The 26,160-nt window shown below is 42.8% G+C and overlaps 1 protein-coding gene across 1 annotated transcript in view; it reads right to left on the bottom strand.

Annotated features, from left to right (window-relative positions):
* Positions 1–26,160, bottom strand: part of LOC135875164 (cohesin subunit SA-2-like) — an 82,124-nt gene that overhangs the window by 22,813 nt on the left and 33,151 nt on the right. The window contains exons 13-20 of the mRNA XM_065400160.1: positions 23,936–24,034; positions 22,436–22,515; positions 10,800–10,907; positions 3,913–4,024; positions 3,115–3,226; positions 1,259–1,362; positions 658–750; positions 484–573 (exon numbers count right to left, since the gene is read on the bottom strand). Coding sequence (XP_065256232.1) covers positions 484–573; positions 658–750; positions 1,259–1,362; positions 3,115–3,226; positions 3,913–4,024; positions 10,800–10,907; positions 22,436–22,515; positions 23,936–24,034 — 798 coding nt within the window. The remainder of the gene's footprint in view (positions 1–483; positions 574–657; positions 751–1,258; positions 1,363–3,114; positions 3,227–3,912; positions 4,025–10,799; positions 10,908–22,435; positions 22,516–23,935; positions 24,035–26,160) is intronic.

Genomic DNA, 26,160 nt, shown 5'->3' on the forward strand with positions numbered 1-26,160 from the left:
TCCTTCCATTCCTGAATTCCCCTCCTCCACATACAGATATACTATCCCCATTCTTCTCTTTGCAATTACTACCCTCCCTCAGCAGCTGATAAGGGAGACAGTCTCCAATGAGAATTCAACTTCTTTCTGCAGTAAGCTGCTGGGAGATGCCAACTTGGATACATGTTGTAACTCCCCCTCCTCTCCACCCAACAAGAGGTCAAGAAGCAAGAATTAGTTTATTCCCAAAGCTGGGCCTCCTGCACGAAGCCATAAATCGTTATCCACCAGGGCCTTAGGCCAACCTTGCTATATCCATACACACAAATGTTAAAGCATTTCCCTGGTGGCCTCAGTTCAAATATGAAGGGTTTCAACAGGGTATAAGTATTTCTTCATGTCCCAACAGTCTCCTGGCTGTAACAAGGTCTCACTATGCCCTGTAAATTGTCTCATAAATTTGTTATATTTCACACACATCCAACTGCCCCAATTCCTATTCACCTTCTCCAGACGTCCAGTACTGTAAACATCTAAATCATAATACTGGGGAATTTGCAGGAGGTTCGCCACTTTTTCAGCATCTGCTGAATACTGCAGAGGAAAACAGGATATGAGTGTGCTGCAGGAATTTTAATGAAATATTTAACATGCGCTCATGGAACAGCTGCTAGTTACCTTTGCCAAGAGCTGAGGAAGCACCACAATAAAGTGCTCAGTAATTTTGGTACAATCTTCCAATTGTATTTTCTTCTCTTTCGCTGACAGGATCTACAGACAAAGCATTCTGCTTCAGTTATAAAATACTCTTGGAGTTGGTTGGAATTTTACACCTATCCCAAGGTTAACTTTGCATATTAATATACCTTTAACTAACACAAACCACCTGGCTGAGGCAAAGATTTTTTCCCCCCATGGGATTTCTCTCCCTCCCATCTTTTTTTTTTTAAATAAAATACTTGAGTTCGTGTTGAACAACCAGAGTGCTGTTTGGATGTAGGCTGCTTTATAACGACATCTACTGATGGATAAAATGGTCACTGTGAGTCTTTAACACGCTTCCACAGAGCTGAGCTTCCTCTAAAAGCTCATCTCATTCAATATCCACTACTAAGATGTTTTGTCTGAAGGTCAAAAGACATCGTGTTTGTCTTGTAAAAACAATGCTGCTCTCTTTCTGCCGACGTACCTATGGCTAGGAAAGTGCTTTTGGCAGAGCACGTAGGGAGGACAAGTTTGATTGTAACATAATAAATATATTAGAATAAAACCCACTGACCTTCTTGGCTGCTCCTCTGCCCACAGGAGGGTGACCTTCAGCAGCTTCTCGAACGGTCACTACGATTATTTCAATGAGAGCGCTTTCCTGGGCATCACTCAATGCTGTAATCAAATCATGGTCTCTTCAGTGTCTCACAAAAGAAAAGTGAAGATGCAGGGATGACTAATGAGGAAAGTCTACTCATTCCTCAAAACAACTTTGAGGGGGGGAGAGAGATACTGTTGAAACTGCTAAAAAACTGCTGAAAGTTTGCTAAGTCCAACCTGAATGTGAACTGAAATTATTTTCTGTTATACAGAGTAAAAAAAGCAACTATTTCTTCCATGGCACCTTTGGGAGATAGGTTCCTAAAAATATCTTTAAAAATCTAGGCCTATGTGCTTTGATCCCACAGCAAAGAACTCCCTCTAGTTCTGCCACAATAAACAGTGTTCAAGTCATTTTCTACATAAAACTAAACCCTCTAAAATATTTTATTTCTGAAAGTGACATTAAATTCAACTCAGCATCTTCCTTTCCAGTGGTGAACATCAGCTCCACACTACTCTGTTTCAATGAGATCGGCGCATTTAGGTTCCTTAACTCAGCCATGAAAACCAATATGCCCCTTGAAATGTAAAAGATAGATTAAGATTTCTGAATACAAAGGAACCTTCATGTAGTGAAGTCTTTTTCCTTCTCACCTTATAGCGAAGTTATTCGGTGTGATTCACTACAACCACAGCTACAATACACACATTGTGATTCACAGAAACTATTGGGAATTTTTAATTTACTTTAGAATAAAATAAATTTTCCTAAATGTGTTATGAGTGGATCTCACTGCATTTGACAAATAAAGCAACAGGTTCAGTGTCGCAGAAATGACGTTTCCCCAGAAGAGAACAGGCCAAATTCAGACCTAACTCCAATGAAATTTCATCCTCTTCCACCAGACCTGAGGCTCATCTTCTGGGGAACCTTTAGCAGAATGTGACTCTAGAACAGGGGTCGGCAACCTCTGGCACGCAGCTCATCAGGGTAAGCACCCTGGCGGGCCGGGCCAGTTTATTTACCTGCTGACGTGGCAGGTTCGGCCGATCGCGGCCCCCACTGGCTGCGGTTCATCGTCCCAGGCCAATGGGGGCAGCGGGAAGCGGCGAGGGCAAGGGATGTGCTGGCCGCGGCTTCCCGCCACCCCCATTGGCCCGGGATGGCGAACCGCGGCCAGTGGGGGCCACAATCGGCCAAACCTGCTGTGTCAGCAGGTAAATAAACTGGCCCGGCCCGCCAGGGTGCTTACCCTGGCGAGCCGCATGCCAAACGTTGCCGACCCCTGTTCTAGAACCACATATAGCAACACGGGGCCCTATATGTGCCTCTTCCGCAATCCAGGGATCTGACTGGAGATTCTCTCCTCCAGCAAGTAGAGAACCATTCACCACAGTGCTCCCAAAGCTGCCTGACACAGACCTGACTGTTGAGGCGGAAATAGTACAGAACAAACACACTGCGGCCCCGGAATCCCTTCTGCACCCTCTGAGTAGCCGAGAGAGAGAGAGAGAGAGAGAAGAAACATTCTTCACCCTCTGCCCCCCAACAGGCAGGCAGGAAGGAGGGAGAAAGAAGATAGGAGGGAGGAGTCACTGAGAGGCATAAGGGTTGGATAGTGTTTCACAAGGTTTTCGTAGGAATACTGCATCAATATTTGAGGACATTGAGTCATGGCAGGACACTGAGCCAAAACTGTTTTGTGGCTCTATGCAACCAAGAGGCTCTTCAAGTGACCTTGCTATAGTTCAAGGTGAAGGAAGTTTCTTCTAGTAAATAAAACAAGAGTAATTTGTGCAACACTAAGGTTTTAGCTCACCTACCTTCTTCTTCAGCAGTTTCCAATAAAAGAGTGGTCATGCACTCCCAGTCCTTCAGCAAACTGCCTGCCCAATCCCACAGGCTGTCTACAAGGTACGTGACGTGTTTATGTAGCTAGGGATTAAAAACATAAGCCTACAGAATCAAACATTTATTGAAATATGAATACAGCTTATTACATATTTCACCCTCTTTCTCTCATTATAGAACAGTATATGTGTATATATTTTTTTCAATGTGTGTATTTTTTGACTAGACCCAAACTAAATAATAATTCTTCCGGTTGATATATGGGGAACATCATAAGAGAAAGAGAGTTACTTAAAGGACAGAAGAAAGATTTCCTAAAAAAGACTAGTCTCCCCAAAGCTGTCCTGAATATCACTATTTGATTGCTGTTTGTAACACCTAAAATGCCCACTCCCATTCAAGAGCTTGAAATGAGTTACACTTTAGTTGCTATCCCTGGCTGAGCAGTCCTAGTTTTTTCAGAAAGCCAGTTCAACACCCCTTCTCTGCATTGATACAACTGTAGAATGAGAGGTGTGGTACAACCAAACAAACATGTACAGTTTTACTTTACTGAAGCTCATCCTAGAGTTGAGAAAGTATCAAGTTCTAAGATCAACAGTTCTGAGCATGCAACCAAAAAGACCTTTCAAAAGGAAGTCTCCTCCCCACTCACCCACTTCTCCCTCCAACTTCCAGCAGCACCTCAATACCAACTCTCAGCCAGCTGCACTGGTTTGGAAAGGCTCCTCCCTCATCTCTTCGTCTATCACAATCTCCATTTTCCTTACCTCACTCTCCAAGAAAAAAGTTATTAATTTTCTCATGTAGCAGGTATTAGCCCCAAACTTCCCTCTTCTTTTGGGTGGGACTTCCTCTTCAGTTCCCTGATAACTAAGCAGCCTGCCAATGGAAAAAAAAAGTCAGTCCAATTCTGTTGTGCACCTTTAGATTACTCAGTGAAGCAGCACAGATTCTGTCAGGATTTCAGGCAGTTTTACTTCTTTCTTTTAAAATCTATTCATCCATTCAGCAAACATCAAATTCTACTGTCAGCTGGAAGGAGAGGCACTAGATTATTTTTAGCTAGAAGTTCTCTCTGTGAAAGCAGGGACTACCTGCAGCAGCTAATACTGGGGCCCTGCCAGTTGTCTGGGCAACATACATAGATCCCATGGCAATGAGTACACCAAGCATTAGGCATTTATTTATCCTGTAAAGGTGCCCACTGTAATTTAGAGAAAATCATAAAAGAGAAATATCCTTCCTATACAAATCTTACTGCCCAGCAATACTTCATAATATGGTACATCTAGTCTCTGAAAACCAAGCCAGGCTCTTAGGATACGTCTACACTGTAATGTAAGCCCAGGGTTAGTGGGACTCGAGTCAACTGACCTGTGTTACAAAACGCAGGGCTTGAGCATCCACACTAATTCTTTACCCTATGTTATAAATTTTCTAGCCCGTGCTCAAACCTGGGGCTCTGGCATCCACACTGCAGCACGCAGATCCAAGTCACACCCATCATGTCACAGACTCCCTAGCACCATCCCAAAATGTGGCCACTCTAGACCTTTAACCATGGTGCACTGTAGTGCACCCACCCTGCACGTTACAAGAAGTAAGACCAGCCTGCCAGCACAGCCTGCCAAGCAACATGGAGGAGACCCCTTTTCAAGAAGTTCTTTTGCTTCCGCTTTCACTCCTGTGTCAGAAAATGGGCAGAGCATTCCCGAGGCACTGGTGGACATTTCAGTGGCATTTTTTGACCCATCAAAGGAATCTAAGAGAGCTTAAGATGGAGCAGGAGAAGGCAGAGGAGGTGGTATACCCAGACATGGAAGACTCACACTCACTGATGCTGCTCAGTACACTCAGAATAGCCGCTGAGGCCCCCTGTGTAGACTGGCACTTCTAGTGCAGGGCCACAAGCACAGACTGGGGGAAATCACATCATCATGCAGACCTGGGATGACCAGCAGTGGGTCCACAACTTTCATATGAAGAAAGGCACATTCCTGGAGCTTTGTGAGCAGCTTGCCCTGACCTTCCAGCATAAAGACACATGTCTGAGGGCACCCAGGCAGACCCAGAAGCAGGTTGCTATAGCCATCTGTAACCTGGATACCCCAGATACAGCTATAGGTCCGTTGCCAACCAGATTGCTGTTGGAAAGTTGACCATGGGTAAAGTAGTGGCGAGGTTTCTGAGGTGGACCAGATCTAAGCTGGTAGTTAAGCTTAGAAGTTTTCATGCAGGCCCCCACATCTGTACCCTAAAGTTCAGAGTGGGGAAGGAGCCTTGACACCATGTCACCACTCTGAACTTTAGGGTACAGCTTAGATCTGGTCTGCTGCCACTACTCCCAATGTGCTAATTCCCTTCCCTGGGTAGCCTTGAGAGACTCTTCACCAATTCCCTGGTGAATACAGATCCAAACCCCTTGGATCTTAAAACAAGGAGAAATTAACCATCCCCCCTCCTTTCTCCCACCAACTCCTGGTGGATCAAGATCCAACCCCCTTAGATCTAAAAACAAGGAAAAATCAATCAGGTTCTTAAAAAGAAGGCTTTTAATTACAGAAAAAGGTAAAAATCATCTCTGTAAAATCAGGATGGAAAATAACTTTACAGGGTAATCAAACTTAAAGAGCCCAGAGGACCCCCCCCCCTCTAGCCTTAGGTTCAAAGTTACAGCAAACAGAGGTAAACACCCTAGCAAAAGGTACATTTACAGGTTGAGAAAACAAAGATAAAACTAACACGCCTTGCCTGGCTGTTTACTTACAAGTTTGAAATATGAGAGACTTGTTCAGAAAGATTTGGAGAGCCTGGATTGATGTCTGGTCCCTCTCAGTCCCAAGAGCAAACCACCACCAAAACAAAGAGCACAAACAAAAGCCTTCCCCCCACCAAGATTTGAAAGTATCTTGTCCCCTTATTGGTCCTTTGGGTCAGGTGTCAGCCAGGTTACCTGAGCTTCTTAACCCTTTACAGGTAAAAGGATTTTGGTGTCTCTGGCCAGGAGGGATTTTATAGTATTGTACACAGGAAGGCTGTTACCCTTCCCTTTATAGTTATGACAACCCCAAACAGTGCATACTGAACCAAACAATAGTTCTCCTGTCTAAAGAGACAGGAGAACCACTCAGATGAACTCTGCCCCTATGTGTGCATGGGCAAGGGAATGGAAAAAGGTCCCCACGTCATAAAGAATCATAGAATCGCAGGATTGGAAGCGACTTCGCAAGGTCATCTAGTCCAGTCCCCTGCACTCATGGCAGGGCTAAGTATTGTCTAGACTATCCCTGACAGGTGTTTGTCTAATCTGCTCTTAAAAATCTCCAATGATGGTGTGACGGGTTGGATCACAGAAACCCCCTTGGGAGCTGCCACCTAATGTACCAAGACTACCCCTGTTCCTATTTTCCCTGCCAGCTCAGGACTCCAGCACCCTGTCTTGCTAAGCCAGACACTCCCGTCTGCTCCAACACAGACCCAGTGTCTGAATTACTTGCCCCAAAGCTGCAGGTTTACCTGAAAACAGCTCACAGAAGCGTGCCCAACTCCCAATGGGGTCTAAACCCAAATAAATCCATTTTACCCTGTATAAAGCTTATGCAGCGTAAACTCATAAATTGTTCGCCCTCTATAACACTGATAGAGAGATAGGCACAGTTGTTTGCTCCCCCAGGTATTAATACATACTCTGAGTTAATTAATAAGTAAAAAGTGATTTTATTAAATACAGAAAGTAGGATTTAAGTGGTTCCAAGTAGTAACAGACAGAACAAAGTAAGTCACCAAGCAAAATAAAATAAAATGCGCAAATCTATGTCTAATCAAACTTAATACAGATAAGATCCTCACCAGTTCCAGAATGCTCCCTTTTACAGACTAATCTCCTTTTAGCCTGGGTCCAGCAATCATTCACACCTCCTCTAGTTACTGTCCTTTGTTCCAGTTTCCTTCAAGTATCCTGGAGGGGTGGAGAGGCTCCTTCTTTAGCCAGCTGAAGACAAAATGGAGGAGTCTCCCAGGGGTTTAAATAGACTTTCTCTTGTGGGTGGAGACCCCCTCATCACCCTGTGTAGAATCCAGTCACAAAATGGAGATTCAGAATCACATGGGCAAGTCACGTGCCCCTGCATGACTCAGGACTTGTAGGTAGCAGCCATTACCCACATGCTACCTTGAACGTCCTCAGGTAGACTTCTTATGTGGATTGGAGTCTTCCAAGCTCTCTTGTCTGTTAAGTGCTTCCTGATTGACCACTTAATTTGCACATTCCTTTCCCAAGAAGTGACCAAATGTTCTAACTAAGGCTACTTAGAAATCAAGCAATTATACAGCCAATGTTCATAACTTTGAACACACAAATGGTGCCTGCATGCAACTAGGATGAACATAACCAGTAGATCATAACCTTTACGTAGATATGTTACATGGCATATGTAGCAAAACCCTATTCCAGTTATATCATACATACATTTATGAGCACCCCCCCATAAAGCCTTATGGTGTACATTGTCACAGATGGAGATTCCACAACCTCTCTAGGCAATTTATTCCAGTGTTTACCTATCCTGACAGTAAGTTTTTCCTAATGTCCAACCTAAACCACCCTTGCTGCAATTCAAGCCCGTTGCTTCTTGTCCTATCCTCAGAGGTCAAGGCAAACAATTTTTCTCCCTCCTTATAACAGTCTTTTGTGTATTTGAAAACTATCATGTCCCCTCTCAGTCTTCTCTTCTCCAGATGAAATAAACCCATTTTTTTCAATCTTCCATCATAGGTCGTGCTTTCTAAACCTTTTCTGTTGTTCTTCTCTGGACTTTCTCCAATTTGTCCACATCTTTCCGGAATGTGGCACCCAGAACTGGACACAATACTCCAGTTGAGGCCTAATCAGCACGGAGTAGAGCAGAAGAATTACTTCTCATGTCTTGCTTATAACACTCCTGGCTAATACATCCCAGAATGATGTTCGCTTTTTTTGCAACAGTGTTACACTGTGATTCATATTTAGCTTGTGATCCACTATGATCTCCAGATTCCTTTCCGCAGTACTCCATCCTAGGCAGTCATTTCCCATTTTGTATGTGTGCAACTGATTGTTCCTTCCTAAGTGGAGTACTTTGCATTTGTCCTTATTGAGTTTCATCCTATTTACTTCAGACCATTTCTCCAGTTTGCCAAGATCATTTTGAATTTTAATCCTATCCTCCAAAGCGCTTGCAACCCCTCCCAACTTGGTATCGTCCACAAACTTTATAAATGTACTCTCTATGCCACTATCTAAATCAGTGGCTCTCAACCTTTTCAGACTGCTGTACCCCTTTCAGGAGTCTGATTTGTCTTGCATACCCCCTAGTTTCACCTCATTTAAAAATTACTTGCTTACAAAATCAGACATAAAAATACAAAAGTGTCACATCACTATTACTTAAAAATGGCTTACTTTCTCATTTTTACCATGTAATTATAAAATAAATCAACTGGAATATAAATATTGTACTTACATTTCAGTGTGTAGTATATAGAGCAGTATAAACAAGTCATTGTCTGTATGAAATTTTAGTTTGTACTGACTTTGCTAGTGCTTTTTATATAGCCTGTTGTAAAACTAGGCAAATATCTAGATGAGTTGATGTACCGCCTGGAAGACCTCTGAATACCCCAAGGGGTACACGTATTCCTGGTTGAGAACCACTGATCTAAATCATTGATGAAGATATTGAACAGAACTGATCCCTGTGGGACCCCACTAGATATGCCCTTTCAGCTTGACTGTGAATCACTAATAACTACTCTCTGGGAACAGTTTTCCAACCAGTCATTCACCCACGTTACAGTAGCTCCATCTAGGGTGTATTTCCTGAGTTTGTTTATGAGGACGTCATGCGAGACAGTATCAAAAGCCTTACCAAAGTCAAGATATACCATATCTACTGCTTCCCCCATAGCCTCAAGTAACCCCTGTCAAAGAAAGCTATCAGGTTGGTTTGACATGATTTGTTCTTGACAAATCCATACTGACTGTTACTTATCATCTTATTATCTTCTAGGTGTCTGCAAACTGACTGCTTAATTATTTGCTCCATTATCTTTCCGGGTACTGAAGTTAAGTTGACTGGTCTGTAATTCCCCAGTTGTCCTTATTTCCCTTTTTACAGTTTGGCACTATATTTGCCCTTTTCCAGTCCTCTAGAATCTCTCCCGGCTTTCCATGACTTTTCAAAGATAATCATTAATGGCTTAGATATTTCCTCAGTCAGCTCCTTGAGTATTCTAGGATGTCTCTCCCATCAAGATTCCTCCTCCTGGAATGATGGACAGCCATCTTGGCCAGTGCCAAGAAGAGATGGTCAAGGACGTCTATCCACAGACACAGGTAAAGCATGGGATGCAGCAGTGCAATGTTTACCACACTCCCTGCCTATGTTCCTCAAACCTGACATGGAGAGGCCACTAGTAGCATGAGGGCACGTTAGCCTCAGTGTAGATTTAAGCCTGTGCTTTTTCTGCCAAACCTGCCAACAAAGTTGTCAACTAGTGCCATGTGTGGTGGTGGTTTATGTGATGTAGATCCTTGTGCACCGATAACAGTACAAAGATAAGCAGCTCATTTCACACTGACCCAGTCAGTCATTTGCTTGTATTCCAATGGAATATTAATGAGATGCTGATGCTACAGGTCCCATGTTTATCAAGACAGCACCACCAATAGATAAGAGTGGCATTGTTCTGGGCATAAATCACTGATTTATGACAACATTAGGCCAGAGAGTTGGGGACCTACAAAACAAAGCAGGATAGGGCTAGGAGGTGTGACTAGGGACACATCAGAGAAGGGATTTTTCTTTTTTCTTTATTTTGGGCCTGGATCCACAAATCCTAGGCCTTATATTATTTTGCTGCGTGGATATGTACACAGCAACGGAGGAAGGGGACAAAGAGGTATGAATAATCATGGTCAGCTTTTAACATTGCCTCTCCAAAGCCTTGCCAAAAGTATTGTCACCCATTTTTGCTAAACAAAATACAGAATTTCATCAAGCTGTAGATAAAGAATTTTTATTAATTCCCTTTGTAGCATGGCAGCTCCATTCTTTGCCCACATCCATTGTCATAAAGGCCCATTTATAAAAGTTACTCCTGGGAAGTTAGATTGTATATTTCATTAACTTGACTGAAAACTGGGAGGATTTTTTAATCTGTGGGCTCTCATTATTCAAAGGCCTTTACAATGTATAAGGCAACTTTCAAGGGGAGAAGAGGCCACCTTTGCAATTAATCATAAACAGCTACAAAAAAATCCAACAGATGCCAGGTGATCAACTGGCTCATCGGAAGCAAAGCAACAGGGAAAAAGTAGAAAGGAAGGCTGCATGGTCCTTGGCATGATACAATACTGGTGGACTAGTCAGTTGTTTTATACTTTATTATAGTCTTGTACCTTTCTCATGCTTGTTTAACATGCCGAGGCTGGGAAGTGAAACAAACAGTTAGCCCCAGATAGCAGCCCTCCACTTATTCAGCAGAAGAAGGGACATCTGGTATCCACCAGAGATGAGCCACCAATTGAAAGATAAAGGTTTAATGTCCCTCTTAAACAAACCCATTTTCACTCTGAAACAATGAGAATATGCAAAAAGTAGCCAAGCAGAGATACCTTTTATAAAGGAATTCCCCAGCTGCTACTGCTAGAGGTCTGTGCGTGGTATAAACAAACTGGAACAAGGTTTCACAGTCTTCAGATGATAACGTGTCCTCACAGTTCCTATGCAAAGATATAATACAAGTTATTATGCGTATTTAGCTAGAAGGGATTATATGTATCCTAATATTGGACCTGAGTCTATACCTAATATTGGACCTGATTCTCCACTGCCTTGCAGTTCATATAGTCAGTTACACCTCTGCAAATTGAATCTTGATATGCTACCTAATCAGAGCAGTAGCATTTTTGTATTCACCTTGTAGAGATGGAAGTGTCTACATAACATACAAGGAATGAAGAATTAGGCTCTTTGTGCGGGCATAAACATTCACATAAAAGCGTGGGTAAGGCTGTTTGGTTCTCAGGCAAAAAAAAAAAAAAAAATCCCAAATTAGTTACAAAAAAGGAAAGTCATAACACAGTATTTTTAATCTTGGATTGTTTGCCACAGAAAATTATAATATAGATCAAATATCCTGTATTTTTCTAAATAAAATTGTTTAAAGCTATTTAATCAAGAGTTAAAACGGATACTCAATTACTATGAGCTTATATAGAAACCCATTTTAAAAATCACTGCAAAAGCATGCTCAATAGGAAGCTGACCAGCACGCCAAAGACCAGAACTATTTATTGAAAAACCTGAAAGTCACAGTTTTTGCAACAAGTATACAGCCTTAATAATGACATTTCTCATTTACATAACCCTTTACACCTTCAGAGCACCACGTAAATATTAATCAATCCTCCAACACACACCCTGTGAGGTCAGAAAGTATTATCTCCATTTTACAGAGAAGAAAACTGAAGCAGAGAAGGTTGAGTGACTTGCACAAGGCTACAGAGGGAGTCAAGATCAAAGCTGAGATGAGAATTTAGAAATTCCAGGCTCCTACTCCTGCTTGCATGCCATTGGATAACACTGTCAACAGAACAAAGAGCAGTGAGACCCTTCTACTTCTGGCATAGTATGGGACGGGAAACTATGATGGGGTAGAGATTACACTTGTAGGGGTTTTTATTTATTTATTTATTTATTTAATAGTTCTGCTATCAGCCCCCAACAGGTTACATCCTCTAATGCACAGCCTACTATGTGGCCTACTACAACTTCTAAAAAGAAGGCTCTCACTTTTGCAGCTGCTGGGACTGACAACCTAGTCGCACATTGCTCCTCTTCTATAATGGCTACCAGCTCTTTTGTCACCAGCACTGCCTTACCTCTTAGTATCTTGACAAGTCCCAACTTAAAAATACAAAGCCTCTGGCACCCTCAAATACTAGTCCCTAGCAGTTAAATATTAAGCAGGGGTGTCTCACTGACAACTACTTGAACTAACACTGGGTAAAGGTTTGTGGGAGATTATAACAAAAAAAAAAAAAAAAAAAGACAAACAGCTCTTAAACTAATCTACAAACATTGGCTGTGGTTTAAAACAGTAGGAGAGTAGTGGGTTGAAAGCCCCAGGGTACTTGAACAGAGGGCATGCTGTCTGTTGGCTTTTCACTTCTGTGAGCCAACAAGGTCTCAAAAGTCATAAATTGATCATTATGGATTATTTCCCTGTGCGCTCCTTGCTTACTTTTGCTGAAAAGTTCCCTGCTATTTTTAATGAAAGTTCTCTCTCCTGCTAGGTTGCACTCAGTAAACTTGCTTATAATGATCACTGGCACAGTAAACAGGTCTTTATAGTGAAAATGTTGATGATGTGCCAAGTAAATATTGACTGGAACTAGTCTAATAGTAATTATGCACTAAATAAATGCCAAGCCAAGTGTGTGTGTGAGGGGGTGACACAGAGGGGGTGGCAAATAAATATTACATTATTATTCAGCTATCTTTAGGACTGGTGAAATAGTGAAAAAATATATTTATGGATAAGTTACTCAGTGATTGATTTGAAACATTTAAAATGAACTACATACAAATATGATTTAAGCAGCTCCTGTGTGGAGTTCTGTACAGTGTATGAGCTCCCAGCTATGTATCCTGTGGAGCCTGGATTAAAATTTTAATTACAAGGGCTGATGCAGTTGAGTGGTATTCACCTTCCATTTACTTTTGCATCCCATATTCACGTTGAGTGGTGTCAACTGAACATACCAAATGGCACTTACAGAAGTAAGGGTTGCCCAACCAGCTTTGTATCAGTAAAAGTATGGAGAACTGAATGAAATAAGCCAACTGTTTAATATAATTTTTATTCACTGTAATATCAATACAGCATAAGTCCTCTATAAACACTTCTTTTCTAGGAAGCTGTCCAATGCAAATTCTCTACCTATTTGCAACTCTTTCTCACCCTCTTTTTAAAAGCTGGGATCAAACTGAAATGGCAGTTCTAAGTGACGGTGTTGTAGTCTGGGACACCTGTGGACGGAGATGTGCACAGTTTTTGAGACAGGGGGCTATTTCTTGTTCTTTTCATCAGTTCTCTCTCTTCACTATATTGCAAGGTGACAGAGAGCGACAGGTATTACATTCACTGCAACAAGTCTTTCTTTTTCTAAACCCCTTTGATAGGTGAAGTGCTTGGCAATATGTGTATAGTTATAAAAAGCCTCTCTTTGGGGACAAGTTACAAGATTTCATACAAACTATTTCTAACCATGGGAGGGAAAGGCTAAAAATGGGGTGAAATCCAGTTTTGTCACTGTCTTCAAAGGGACCAGAATTTCCCCCAGGTATTTTACCCTGTACTCAGTTTTCCCCTCATTAAGGAAGTGTTAGGTACGGTGTGACCTCGGCTCCTTGTACAGAACACTCTCTGGTGGCACAGGAGATCAGCAGGGAAAAATGAGCCACCTCTACCCGATATGAGCTGCCAGGCGGGCATAACATTCTTTTTTTTTAAAATCCATTAATTAAGCAGACAGAAGATCTGAATGTGCATCTGTTCTCTCGTCTTTCACACAGTGCTCAGCAGTTGCTTACTGTAAGATGTCAAGGTTTCCACTTGAAAGATACCTGACCAGTTCAGAGACTACGTACCTCTACAGAGGGCAATACCTAGCTACACCTACTACAACCGGCGATTTTAGAAGTATTTCCTCAATAAAAGGGGTGCCTTCTTTTGTACATATAAGCCAATAATCACACATTCAAAGAATACTTTATGTAGTGCAATACTACTGCTGCAAATTTACAGCCCTTCAAATGCCAAGTGACAGATAAAGGTTAAGCCAGAAGTGCCTGCCAGTATTTAGATGCCTAAAAATAAGCATGGCTTTCCACATACCAATGCCATGATATATCATTTTCTCCTCGCTTCAGTGTGAAGAGGCAAGGAAGAAGGAAGATGGGATACGCCAGGGAGAGAGCAAAGACTCCATTTGTTCTGGATGCCAAACATTAGCTGGGAAATCTCACGTCTTCTCTTTTGTTTTACATTTCATGAGATGACCTTGGAAGCAGAAGACCCACTGCCTTCTCAACGTGAGAGGGGAGACTGAACAGGGGCTGCCTACACCATCTCATTTGTGTGCAATTTACTTATATTCCAAGATAAAAAAACCACTACATCTAAGCAGAATTAAAATATCAGTAACATAAGGGTAAAAAAACGAAAACAAAACAAAAAAAACCCCTAACTTACAAGGATGTTGTAATTATCCCAAACCTAAACATTACATGCTAAGAAAATTCAGAGAAAATATCGCACTTAAGAAATCCAAGCAAGAATGAAAATGCAGAGTTAAGATATATGAACAACCTTAATGCTGCCCCTTAGCATCACCATCCAATAAGCATGATTAAAGCACTTAAGGGTTTGTGGTCCCAGATTAGATTAAACTGATTTTTGAGGATATTAGGGCGGGTGTTTTTGTTTTCTTCATATGTTTCCCCTCTTGGCGTCAATACAGGCACGGCAGTAAAGTGTCATCTGCATACACAAGACAAGAGGTGAAATCCTGGCCCCACTGAAGTCGGTGAGAGTTTTGCCATAGACTTCAAATGGGACCAGGATTTCACCCAAGATCTATGTTCTGACAGGACAGGGAAGGTGTCAAATATTAGAGAGGTGCTAAAGGGCAAGGGCTTCAGCACTAAAAGCATGGGTTTGTTTTGGTTCCAGAGCACACACTGGAGCAGAAAGCAAGCTCTTTTCTCTTTTTAAGTGGTCTCAAGAAGGGGAAGAGACTAGGGCTGGCAGGCATTTTGAAGCCAGAGGTTAGCAGAGGTGCATGATGGTAGGAAGATGGCTGCAGGAGATAAGGGATAACAGAAGGAGTAATTAGTTTATGCCATCACCATCACGAAGGAGGAGAGGGGTCTTTTGCTTTTACATTGTTTTGGACAGGCTTGATTCTTCCTTCAGGGAATCTCAAAGCATTCTCATATCTCTACGTTAATGGTGTAATGGGTGCTGACTCCGTGGGTGTTCCGGGACTGGAGCACCCATGGGGAAAAAAAAAAAAAACAGTGAGTGCTCAGCACCCACCAGCCACAGCTGTTCGCCGCCCCCACTCATCAGCTGATGGGGGGCACAGCACACCCACCAAACAGCTGATGGGGGCGGCAGCGGCGCCAAACAGCTGTTTGGCAGCTCAGGGAGGTGCCTGGGAGAGGGCGGAGAGCGGTGGTCAGGGGCCTTGGGGAGGGGACGGAGTGGGGGCGGGAAAAGGCAGAGCAACGGCAGGACCTTGAGGAGGGGGCGAAACGAGGGCATCGCCTAAGGAGAGGGAGGCAGAGCAGAGGCAGGAAGAGGCAGAAGGAGAGGGAGGCAGAGCAGAGGCAGGAAGAGGCAGAGCGAAGGCGGGACCTTGTGGGAACAGGCAGAGTGGGAGCAGAGCCTCAGGGCAGAGCGGGGTGGAGCACCCCCGGGGAAAAGGAAAAGCTTGCGCCTGTGAATGGTGTCATCCCAACAGAATCACAGAAGAGCCATTAATTTGCATTGTACTCTGCTACTCCTCTGTCCCCTTTCACTAGTGCAGGATCTGCCTCCAAACTGTAAGCCTCAGACATCATCCATTAGAAAGAATCCAGAATGTATTGGGCTAACTTATCATAGCAGAAAGAAAGTTTTACAGACATGCACAACCCCTATATCTAATTTTAGCAATTTTAAGAAAATCAAGTAAACTTCTGGGTTCACATATCCCTAAAGGAAACAGTCTAAGGGCAACTAACTAAGAGAGGAAGGCAGATAATTTCCTTATTTGCATACAAGATGTCTCTCTCTTCCCCATCTCCTCTAAGTCACATGAAAATGTTTTTCACAATAGTATTTAAACAACAGATATAATCTAATAGGTATGGATAGGTTTGCTAACCAGGTGGCTTACCTGATCTTGTTAGAAATAATGCATTCACCTATCAGATCTCAATTTCTTCTTCAGAGACAATCATAGGAGTTACATATGGAAAAGCCCTACTGAATTATCTAGTTCAGTTCCTGGCCAAGGTGACATTATTTGCTATGGTATATTTACTAGAGCTTTGCCAGTTCTAATTTTGAAGTGCCTTAAATAATGAGGCTTCTACCATTTCAGTTAGAGTCAATTTCACAGTCTAACAGAGAAACAGGAAGGACAGGGATGTTTTTAAAGCACAAGCGTAGGATCTCTCTACCTAATTTCTGGCTCCTGCCAAAGACTGTGTGTGAAACCAGGGATGCTTAACTTCTGAGCCTCAGCTTCCCTCTGTAAAATAAGGATAACACTACTTACCTACCTCACAGGGCCATCGTGAGAATTACTTAATTTATTAAGCCAGTAAAGTATTTTAATTAGAAGGCACTAAGAATACAAAGTATTAATAGTTCACATTGACAAGCAGCTTTTCCTGATGCCAAACTTAAGTTTTCTCTCTGATCTTAGGCCATGTCTACGATACACAGTTTTGTCGACACAAGACAGCTTACGTCGACCTAACTATGAAGGTGTACACACTGCAATTCTCCTCCCCCCAGTTTAACTCGCCTGCTACTCTGACATAATAAAACCACCTCCATGAGAGGCGTAGAGTTTAGGGCGACGTTAGAGTGATGCATTGCAGTGACACTGCATTGCTTACGATGCCCTAAGTGGCCTACAGGAGGTGTCCCACAATGCCCACCGTGGCACCCTTTTGAATTCCACTGCCCTGCAGCAGGTACACAAGTGAACGCCCCTCCCCTGTTAAAGCCCCGGGAAGTTTTGAACTTGCTCTTGCTGTTTGCTCGGCGTGGAGAGCTCACATAGTAACTGCCCGGTTGAGCATGCCGCCTCCATGCAGCAAATACACTCCTGCCTGGAGTACACCAGAATTGTTGGATCTCCTGGGTCTGTGGGGCGAGGAGGCTGCGCAGTCACAGCTCTGCTCCAGCAACAGGAACTTGCTCAGGGCATGGAGGAGAAGGGCTGTGATAGAGACACACAGCAATGCCATGTAAAAATCAAAGAGCTGCAGCAGGCATAGCAGGAGGCAAGGGAGGCAAATACTAGCCTCTGGTGCGGCGCCGCAAACATGCCACTTCTACAAGGAGGGAGCTGAGGTCAGGGTGGTGGTGAATAGCCCCTCCCCCCCGTTGAGCTCCTTTTATAGCCTTGTGTTCATAACGCACAGCACTAAAGAGCAGTGCAGGATCCATGCTTTCTGACAGAGATGGCTGGCTTGCAGGTAACCAGGGCAGTTGAAAAGCAGCTGGAAACCTAGTAGGATGCCCATGGAATGATGAGATTGAGAAAACTGCATCATGAAACGCTGTACCTGCACCATGTGGCATTGCAAACCCTTCCCAAAACACCCTGTGGCCAGTTGCACAGTGGGATAGCTACCCACAGTGCACTGCTCTCTGTGCTGATGCAAGAGCTGCTACTGTGGATGCGCTCCACCAACACCAGGAGCATAGTGTGGACATGCAACAGCAGTTTAATTACAGCGGTGGTTGGATGTCAATGTAACTTAAGTCAACTTAGCTCTGTACTGTAGACATAGCCTTAGTCTCATCATTTCTAATTATCACCAGATTTGTATGAGACAAAATAATTCCCCCCCCCCCTCCTTGGGCAGGTCTACACTACCCGCCTGACTCGGCGGGTAGAAATCGATCTCTCGGGGATTGAATTATCGCGTCTCGTCGGGATGCGACAATCAATCCCCGAATCGACGCTTCTACTCCACCAGCGGAGGTAGGAGTAAGCGCCATCGACGGGGGAGCCGCGGAGGTCGATTTGCCGCCGTCCTCACAGCGGGGTAAGTGGGCTCCGATACGTCGAATTCAGCTACGCTATTCGCGTAGCTGAATTTGCGTATCTTAAATCGCCCCCCCCCCCCGTAGTGAAGACGTAGCCCTTGTTATTTATATCCTCCAGCTACTTGTAGACTTGTGGACACCCCTTCTAACCTTTCCTCATCAGTCATTTCCTCATCAGTCATTTTTGTTCCTCTTCTCTGAACTCTCTTTACTCTTTCTGGTAGTGAAGAGGCCAGAAGTGAACACATTAATCCACTCTCACTGAAGCACTATAATGAGGGAGCGTTGTATTCTGTTCCTTGGTCACTATACCTCAAAACAGAATGCCCCAAAGCCCTTTTTACAGACATCTTGCATTGCAATCTCATGTCTACTTGCCATCCACTAGGATTCCCAAATCTCTTTCAGAATTAGTTTTCCTACTTCTTCCTTCTACCAAATCTTTGTGACTCACATTTTTCCTCACATTTTATTTCCTTCTTATTTCTAATGTAAGGAGCTTGGTATCACTGCTCTGTACTCATTAATGCTGGCAATTCCATGACATTTTGTAGCACCATTTATGTTACGATAGCCAGAGCCGGCTCCAGCATTTCTGCCGCCCCAAGCAAAAAAAAAAAAAAAAAGCCGCGATCGCAATCGCGACCGGCGGCGGCAATTGGGGAAAAAAAAAAAAAAAATCCGGGATCAGCGGCGGCAGTTCAGCGGCAGGTCCTTCGCTCCTAGAGGGAGTGAGGGACCTGCCGCCCCTAAATTGCCGCACGTGCCGCCCCTCTCCCTTGGCCGCCCCAAGCACCTGCTTGTTAAGCTGGTGCCTGGAGCCGGCCCTGATGATAGCACCTAGAGGTCCAATCAAGCTCCCATCATGCTAAGTGCTGTACAAACAGCAAAGGAAGTCCCTCACTCAGAGAGCTTACCATTTAATTAAGACAATACGCAAAAATGGATATATACATCTGAAGGAATAGGGAGGAGGATAATAAGAACGTGCATTTACACAGGCCAGGTATGTGCACAGCTTGAGGGTTCTGTGTAAGAGTAGAGAAAAGAAGCAGTAAAAAGCCTCATCTCATAGACCAGTGTGTGACCAGTTAAAGTTATACTCTAAAAAGGGCATTGTGAGGACTGATGTTAACTTACTCAATAATTCTATACTAAATGTATGTAGTTTAAAGGTTATGCAGAAAGCGGTATACTGGCAGCACTGAAAACTCAAACTAGTATCTGAAAAGACTTTTACGCCTCACCAGAAGTACATCCAGTTAGAACTTAGTTGACAAATTCTGCTGATGAAGAAACTAGAGGAGAATCCAGCTCCCACAGAAAAGTTGGAACGGCCTGACTAAAGGAAGTGAAGATTTTTTGGCCAAGTAAGCAAGCAACTATGACTGAACACATAGAGGAAGCAGATCGGCTGAACAAATCTAATCTTTACAGTCACTCTTTTGTTATTACTCGCTTTGAGGAATTTCACAATTCCCAACCCCACCTAGTGCGTTTCTGCATGTATTAAGCTGCAGTGCTTAAGACCAGATACTGTCTATGAGCCAATATATGCTTCCCATGCTATCTTAGGTACAACACCCTGGGTCTTTGTCTATACTGCAAGTGAAGGTGTGACTGTAGCATGAGTAGGCATACCCGTACCACCTTAAATCTAGCTAGCGTGGATAACAAGAGTAGTGTACATGTGGTGGCATGGGCTTCAGCAGAGGCTAGTGTCCAAGTATGTACCCAGGGTCCACCCATGTATGCTCAGGTTTTTAGCCCTTGCTGAGCCCATGTCACCACATCTACACTGCTACTGTTACCCAGGCTAGCATGGGTATGCCAACCTTTGCTACAATCACACCTTCACCTGCAGTGCAGACATACATCCGAGTGCTTCTCTGCTCCTGGAATGACAGTAATCATTTCTGAAATGTCTCCCCTCCTGGAAAGGCATCTTTATACAGGCTTTTAAAGCAACCTTATCAGAGAGAGTTTAACGCAATTCTTCACCCAAAATGTTTAGACTGGCCAGTGCTAATTTTATAAGCAAAAGAGATAAGATTCTTGGTTGGCTTTGTGGATAATTCATTTCAGTCCCCAACTCCCATCTTCATCTTCCCAATAATTAAACCAAATCAGCAGGGCTCAGCGTGACTAGGAGCGCTGTTGGCTCTGCAACAGATGGAGCAGAAACAAAGACAACAAGTATGTGGTTGCTGGACCTCTGCCATGGCTTAATCAACAAAAACATGCACTCATTTTATTTACGAGGAAATATGTTTTATGATGGACACGTGTTGTTTGGAAAACTTCTTAGGAGGAACTGCACAGTGCTGGAAATCTAATTTTAAACTTTGTTTAGACAAGGCTTTCCTAAAAAAACAGACAATCGATAAACTTTTTGACTATAGTTAGCATTCATGAGTTTAGTGAAAACATGAACCCGACAATACAGCCAGAGAGGCTAAACAGCTGCAGTGCCAATATAGCACTTGTTGGTTCAGATATAGAACAAGAGCAACCTTAACTGGTTTAAAGAGTCATTGTATTTTAACAATGGTGTGCTACTCTTCCTAGCACAGGGACATGTTATGCACATAGATGCTATAACAAAGTACAATGCAATATCTATGCAATATGGAGAAGCAAATATCATACAAAGTGGTCGTTGTGTTTATATTAGCAGTGGTAACCTATCTACTATTAGTGTTACTTAAACAATGATACTGCCTGTAAAAAAGCAAGTTATATCAACAATGAACATATACAATGGGCCCAATTCTGTTCCCATATATAGGCTGGTGTCCGCCTGAAGTAATGCCACTTAAGTGGGTGGAGTGTCAAGTGAGATAATAATCACTTCCTGTGATTATAAAGCAGCACTTCAGTGCACAAGAATATTCTGGTACTGTAATGCAAACAAAGGTTCAGAAATTAAACAGTTATTATCCGAGTTGTGCAGATTTCACCTCTATGGCCTCATGTAATTGTGGGTATGTCTATCCTCGAAGCTAGGGGTGTGATTCCTAGCTCGCACAGACATACTCATGCTAGCTCTCATCAAGTTAGCGTGCTAAAAATAGCGTAGCCAGGAAAGCACAGGCAGTGGTGAGGGGCAGCAGAGGCTAGCTGCCCCAAGTACAAACCAGCCTGGACCCCATGCATATGTACTCGGGTGGCTAGCCCATGCCCCTGCTCCCCACTGCCTGTGCTACCACAGCCACACTACTATTTTTAATACACTACCTCGATCAGAGCTGGCGCGAGTATGTCTACACAAGCTGCGAATCAAACCCATAGCTCCAAATGCAGACGTACCCTGAAACTGCTTGCAGGTACCAGTGTCTGTAGATAGGCAGGAACAACAGTTACTTTCACACGAATGACAAGTTGGGGGGTGAGGGGAAATACTGACAGTGGGCCTGGTGTACAGTTGTAATATAAATTTGCCTAATCACTGGACTAATGTGCCTATATAGAAGTGGTTTTAAGTATGAACAAATAAAATCCCTTTTGACTTTAAATTAATATAGATACAAAAGAGCCTTGATCACTTTATAGGGAAAAAAAGTGCAGTCCCTTTGACAGAGTGGTATTCACTCCCTTGGGCAGAAGGCTGAGGCTTACACTGCTCTGATCAGAAACACAGCAAACGGGGAAGCAGACATGAAGAAACAGGAAAAGCAGCTTTATAAGGACATATTTACACTTGTTATTTCAGTAAGTTTCCCAGTGCAGACAAACCCTATGCAACTTCTGCATACACTGCTCATTCTGAAGACTGACCTCAGCAAGTCACAAATTCAGTCAGTCAGTCATTCAGCACTCAGGGTTTCATGTCGCTGGTTCAATCAGAGTAAGATTATTGGTCCATCAAGTTCTACATCCTTCCTCCAGCAGGGACCAATACCTTGTGCTTCAGTGGAAAAGCAAAGCCCACAAGGCACCTGGTCAACTGTGCAATGTTGTATATGGATGGAAGCCATCTCCCCCTGGCCGCATGCAGGAGTCAGCTTATACCTTGAATCACACCAAAGGCTTTGGCTCCTGCAGGATCTAAAAATCTGACCAGTATCTGCAATGGGATGCAGAATCTTAATTCAAATTTTAAAAAAGTGCAAAACAAAAAGGGACAAAGAAATCTCCCTATTCCCACATTTAAAAAAATACCATTTATAAAATAAACATGATTCTCCAGAATGTGTTATAATGGGATAACCATACTTCTTAAGTACCACTCTAACTTTAGTCAGGCACTTCACAACAGACTTTTAGCTTGCAGTTATCCTGTTTAACCCATGTCCTGCAGTGGGCAATTGTTTCTGAGCGCATCACCAGTAATAAGAGGATTCCACTACTGGTTACATCTGGGTCTCGTTGCCATTAAAACAATATAGAACATTTAAAAAAATTATTTACTGTGACATAAGCATCAAGAGTTTCATGGCTTGAACTGCTACTTCATGGTCCTTGTCCAGAGTCATGGACACAATTCGATCCTAATGGATGTAAAACGACAATAAAAAGATGTAACACTTTTTGTTCTGGACAAATATTTATTTTGCTACAGTTAGATCATCTCCACTAGTAACAAAGAGACTTCTTTGTATTGCAATGACTATTTCCTAAGAGGTGTAAGACAATTTGCTTACCACCAAGTTGTTCCATCATTATGTTACATTTTTATTTGAGTTAATTGACTAATATGAAATTTGTGTAGATGCAAGTGTGTCTCCACAAGAAACTGACTGCAGCTCACAAATTAAGAATGATTGGCCACTTGTTTGTAAATGAAGAACAATTAGTAACAATTTGCTAAATCAGGGTAAGTTCTAAGCTACAATGTTACATAAATAATTTCTCTACTCAAATGTGAAAATATTCTGGAAGCCATAACCCTGCTAAAAAGGTAAGTAGATTTTGGATCACGTGGCTGTTTAACAACGTACAGCAATACTACACAGATTAGGGCAGAAGTACAGAGGGCTGCTGTAAAACTGTTTAAAATATGGGTTGAGTTTAGATAGGCAGAATTTATTTACTCAGATTGAAACTTGCCTAAAACATGAGAATTATGAGCCTCCTCTTTCAGAAAGTGCCATGGGATTTTTAGTTACTATGAAGAGCCAAGTCCTTGGTTTTACATGACATCCAAAAGACTGTATCTGCAGGCCTCAGCAGAAGAGTATTCACTAACTGGGGCATTGGTTCAGTCCTCCAAAGGAAGAGTGCCACCTATGGAGTCACAATACCACTTCCTGCAGCACCGTGGGTTTTCTTATACAAGTACTGACAAGGCCCAACCCTGGCTAGCTAGTGACAGTGGATGACATCACAACCAAAGGTAACATTAAAAAGTAGAGTGCTGACTGCCTGAACTAGCCTGTACATGGCAACATGATCAGTGCAGTGTACTAGGGACACAATGGCCTCTGCTCAGCTCACCCAACAGATGCTCAAAAGCTATCCATTTACTGCCTAGCATTTGACTTGTTCAGACTGGGGATAGGAAATCTTTCTGCAAGGTTCACAGAGTCATGCTGGATCAACACATAGTCATACTGTACATTCTGATAGCAGTCTATGCAGAATCACCCAATTCAACATCTAACATACAAACCCAGTTTTGAGGGGGATAAAGGAACACAAGGGGCTTTGGGATGCCCAATACTCCTTGCCAAAAGAATCCTGGCCAAGTGGCTGGACATGGCTGTCTGCAGAGCCTGCCAACACAGCTTTGTTCGTTGGCCAAAGCAAAAACAGAATGTTCTCATGAATGAAGAGCAACATCCCACAAACTCCCCCACCCAACAATCCTGACCCATATAAGGGACCAAGAGCCAACTCTGCTCAACATATCAGATCCTGTGTGGCTAGCCAAACCAGATTTTAAAAATAGAGAATGGTATTTCCATTTACCTTGAATCTGCTAGTAAAGAGATCCATTTTGGATACCAGCTCTTTTCTGTCATAAATTCCTTGCAGTCCCAGAAGACACTTCAACCGCACTTCAGGTTGCTATAAGACAAAGAAGAATCTGCTAAGTGACAAATCTTTGGCATTGATGTTATTTACTGATGATTTGGTGGTCATCCTATGGTAATTGGAGCCCTATAAATGCCTACGATAGAAAAAGCAAAAACTGTCTCAATCTCCATTACCAGACAGATATATAGTTATGTCACATATGCCTAATAGCATACAATGGGCCAAACTGAGAGGTGATTTCTAAGCTCATGTTACACTCCCACAGAACTTACAACCAATTACCAGTGGGAGTGCAAGGAGTCCACGATCATGTAATTCCAATGCCCAGGGTGTCAGAAGGTGAAAGTTGGGGGTGGCCTTCTTTTATCCTTCTGCTATTTGTTTTTCTTGCAACACTTTCCTCAGATACGAGTTAAACCAACTTAGAGTCTCTTACAGCCCCAAGACTCAGTGGGCCAAATTCAGAGATAAAACGTAAGCATGTTATACAATACTAAACTAGTATAAGTCTAAGTCAGTGTGAAGGAGTTTGGGTTGACGCTGGGGCACCCAGTGAAGGTTTTATGTTACACCATCTAGACTCCCTCATGCCAAGTCTACATTGAGAAATTACGTCAGATAAAAACACTCACAGTAGCCAAGGGCTGCCCTGTTTGACACATCACATCGACTGGCTGTGACTAATCCTAGAATCCCCTCTATTCCCTCCTAGGGTATATTCCCACAACCTGCTGACATGTTGGTAAACACAACAGTCCTTACCTACCCTGAGTGCTAAGACACGTCTGAGCTCATGTTGGTTAAAATGTGTTCTAACATGATACAATTTTCCAGTGTAGACAAGTCCTCAAGCTCCCTTCTGTGTTTGGCTAACAAATATAGTTGGTTTATACCAAAAATATTTATGGGTTTTATAAAGATTTACCTCATTTGTTTCTCTGTAAGCCAATACTACTATTCACAATGGTTCTATAAAAAGAGTGCCCTTTTCCTAGACTTTGAAATGCCTCAAGTGTAATGCTGCAACTTTAAAAGGTCAAAACCTTTAAGAATATTAAAAGACAGTCATTCTGGGGCTCTAAAGCAGAACTCACTGAGCTCTGCTGAACTCTTGTGGCAAAGGGTATCTGCAGAGCCCCAGCAACAAATTACAGCCTTGTATTCACTATCATCTCCTTCATACTCTTTTTTTCTCATTTCTCCCTCTAACATGGCAGGAAAATAAAAGAAACCCAAGCAGTGCAGATCTCCTACAAAGAGGCTATCCATTACTGCAAACTTCCCATTCTCCTGCTTAAGACAGAACGCAAACGATGCCATGCAGCAGCAGGCTTTGACTAATGAGTCTGTGTAAGGTGCTCTTTAGTTAGAAATATAAAATGAAAGATCACCAAAGAATACGGACACTCATTTTCAAGTTGTCTAATTTATCCTTCTGTACCTTCACATTCATCAGGCACATTTCTTGAACTTTGCTCATCTCTTTAAAATTTAAGGCCCTATTTCCACAGGTGGACTGCTGCACTTGTTGAAGCTTCTTGCAGGATGAGAGCTCAAACTTGTTACTTACCGCTGACTACTACCTGGCATACCACTACTTACCGCTGACTACTACCTGGCATACCACAGACAAGAGCTGTGCAAACTTATAAACACACTCAGCAAAACCACTGTACCTCAATCCTGGCTTGAGCCACCCCACACTATTCCATTCCTGGGCTGTAATCCTGAATAGAGACTACATCTGTGCTAAATTTAAGTTGTGTTGGTTGTGTCAAATGGTCAGATATCGACTGGAGCAGAGGAAAATCATCGTCATTTGTACTTGTCAGTCAGGCAATATTTGAGCATAGGTCTGCAGATAGGAAAAGTTAATTCCTAAAATCATACCACCTGCCTTTCCTAATCTCCCTTCCCACCTCAAATCTCTCAGTCTTAACCCTATATGTGTTAAGGAAACTACATCTAGGGACTAAGAGTGAACAATCCATTTACCTCCACTACCATTATTATCGTCTTCTTTACATTTCTCGCCTTTGTTTTAAGCCACATTTCCTGCCCTATTTTCCTGTTCCTTAGAGTGAGTGTTTACCCATCCCCCACTGCTTTTTCCATTATTTAAAATTCTTCCCAAATGACCTCAGCAGCTTTTTGCT

This window comes from Emys orbicularis, chromosome 1, assembly GCF_028017835.1.
Source record: "Emys orbicularis isolate rEmyOrb1 chromosome 1, rEmyOrb1.hap1, whole genome shotgun sequence".
Taxonomy (NCBI): domain Eukaryota; kingdom Metazoa; phylum Chordata; order Testudines; family Emydidae; genus Emys; species Emys orbicularis.